The sequence below is a fragment of the Amyelois transitella genome, chromosome 5 (assembly GCF_032362555.1).
Source record: "Amyelois transitella isolate CPQ chromosome 5, ilAmyTran1.1, whole genome shotgun sequence".
NCBI classification, from domain to species: Eukaryota; Metazoa; Arthropoda; class Insecta; order Lepidoptera; family Pyralidae; genus Amyelois; species Amyelois transitella.
The window spans coordinates 2796129-2798451 of record NC_083508.1 but is presented as its reverse complement, the minus strand read 5'-3'; the positions used below and the strand labels follow the sequence as shown (position 1 = coordinate 2798451).

General features: G+C 37.4%; 1 protein-coding gene across 1 annotated transcript; it reads left to right on the top strand.

Moving 5' to 3' along the window:
* Positions 1 to 1325: 1325 nt before the first annotated feature.
* LOC106140204 (uncharacterized) lies at positions 1326 to 2033 on the top strand. Its single transcript, XM_013341800.1, has one exon. It carries the CDS (start codon positions 1326 to 1328, stop codon positions 2031 to 2033), a length of 708 nt encoding a protein of 235 aa, XP_013197254.1.
* Positions 2034 to 2323: the final 290 nt, after the last annotated feature.

Sequence of the window (2323 nt, the reverse complement as noted above, 5' to 3'; positions counted from 1 at the left end):
TTATTTAGTGGGAACATTTAATTGAATTCTCTTTATGAAGCGGAGTCGCGGGTCGAGAGCCACTTTGCAAACAAAAGTTAGATTAGTTCGCCGACACCGCTTCGCTCGCGAGCGAACCTTGGAATGTATTCGGCATAGAGAATTTTTAATGGAAACTGGATTAGTTGATTTTAGTTTCGAATAGCAAGTTGCTGAATTGATTATTTTACCGTGTGGTTTCGGTGAATAGGTCCTTCGTCTTCTTTCCCGTGGATGTCATATAAAGTGACTAAGGGAAAGGCTAATAAATTTGGGATTCTTCTTTTAAGCGATGGGCTTGCAACCTGTCACTATTTGAAGCTCAAATCTATCATTGCCAACCAGCTTCTTCTAGACTGTTGGTTCTGTCTACCTCATAAGAACTATAGACGTGAATTTACGTACATATGTTTGTAAAACCGTGCACGAATTGCCACAACGGTCAACCAAGTTGAAACGAAACTAAATGAACTTAGATCATTATGGAGTTCGTCAATTCGACTGACTGCAAAAGCTTTCTTGCAGTTTTAATATGTTCCAGGAAACTTCTCGTTTATTACTTACTGAGAACTCCATTAAATAAGTACTTTACGTGTATAATTACGACAATGCTACGGTAAGAGTTTATTCGTGAGTTGGGGATTTGTTCAGTATTTCAATGTGAAATTACATTTGATGATGTTTAACAAGAATATGAGTGTTTAAGTACTTCTACGTAGAAATGTTTCATTAATAAAATATGTTTTTGTTCTGTTTAGAATAGAATATAATTTACATATATAAATACATACATATAATCACGTCTATATCCTTTGCGGGGTAGACAGCAAACAGTGACGGAAACGGGAACCACACGGCACTACTCTAGTGTACTAAACATGATGAAATTATGCATTTAAAAACACAAGTATACCTTGTTTCTACAGCTAAGCTTAACTTATGAGGTTTTCATCGAGAATCTAAAATAAACCAGTAGCCATTACAATGATTAACTCAATGACAAAGGTTAAAAGAATTAAGTGTAATAGTTAGGTACTTATATGAAATAACTTTATAAAATGAATTAATATTACTCCAGAAATCTTAACTAGGTAAAATAATAAGGCTCTTCGCCCGTGGAATCAGTTCGAGGTGGACGTGTCGCAAGTTGTTCAGCACACAGTGGCTCAGCACCGGACTTATCTGACACGCACTTTCATAGTGGCAATACTCCATTGTGTACTATCTCGACCAGATTAGATAATAAAAGAAAGCGGGGTGATTTATATGAAGAAGACTTTAAAACGGTGATGCTGGATGTCAGGAAAATGATATCCTCTGTGAATGAACAAAACAATAAGTTTTCTGCTCTACAAACATCCATAGAGGAAATCAAACAACAAAATAGAGATATTCAAAAAGCCATGGAATTCATGTCAGAAAAATATGAAGAAATTAAGAGCAGACTGGATAAGAGTGAACAAGAAAGAGATGAGGCACTGATTCACGTAAGCGAGCTAGAAAGTAGAGTAGACCAGCTCGAACGGGCGGCTCGCAACACTAGCATTGAGATAAGGAATATTCCGAGCGTAAAACCTGAAACGAAAGAGGATTTAATACACATAGTAAAGAACATCGCTTCCGCAACCAACACTACCGTCACTGATCACGACATAAAAGATATCTTTCGTTATCCCTCGAAGACCTCGGCCAAAATGCCAATTGTTGTGGACTTCTGCTCGGTGCTGAGGAAGGACACAGTTCTTAATGCGGTGAAAAAATTCAGGTCATCCAATAAATCCAACCTGACTTCTGACAAAATCAAAGTCAGCGGGCCAAGTCAGCCCGTCTACATTTCAGAAAGCCTAACAGCTCGCACCAAAAGAACTTACGCCCTTGCACGGAAATTTGCCAGCGAAAATAATTTCAAGTTCTGTTGGACCTCCCATGGACAAGTTTACATGCGGAAGGAAGAAGGCTCAAGAGCTATCCGGCTGGACGGCGAAGGCGATATTAATAGATTGTTAAATAAATGACTAGTTTTAGTTACTTATGCTCAGGTACGCATTCTTCTTCATATTATCTACATGAAATATTTTAAGTTGCATGTCTATGGATACATTTCTTGTATTACTTTAGGTATTTTTAATTGTCAGGTCCTTACTCCTAAATACAGCAGTTTAACATTATCTCAGATTCCGTTTATCTCATATCAATCTTGTCAAAAAAACGTCAATACTCCTATGACTGAGTCATCAAGCATAAGTTCAGTTCTTCTTACTATTCCCCCACTCTTTAACTTTTACAGTGGATAACAACGATATAA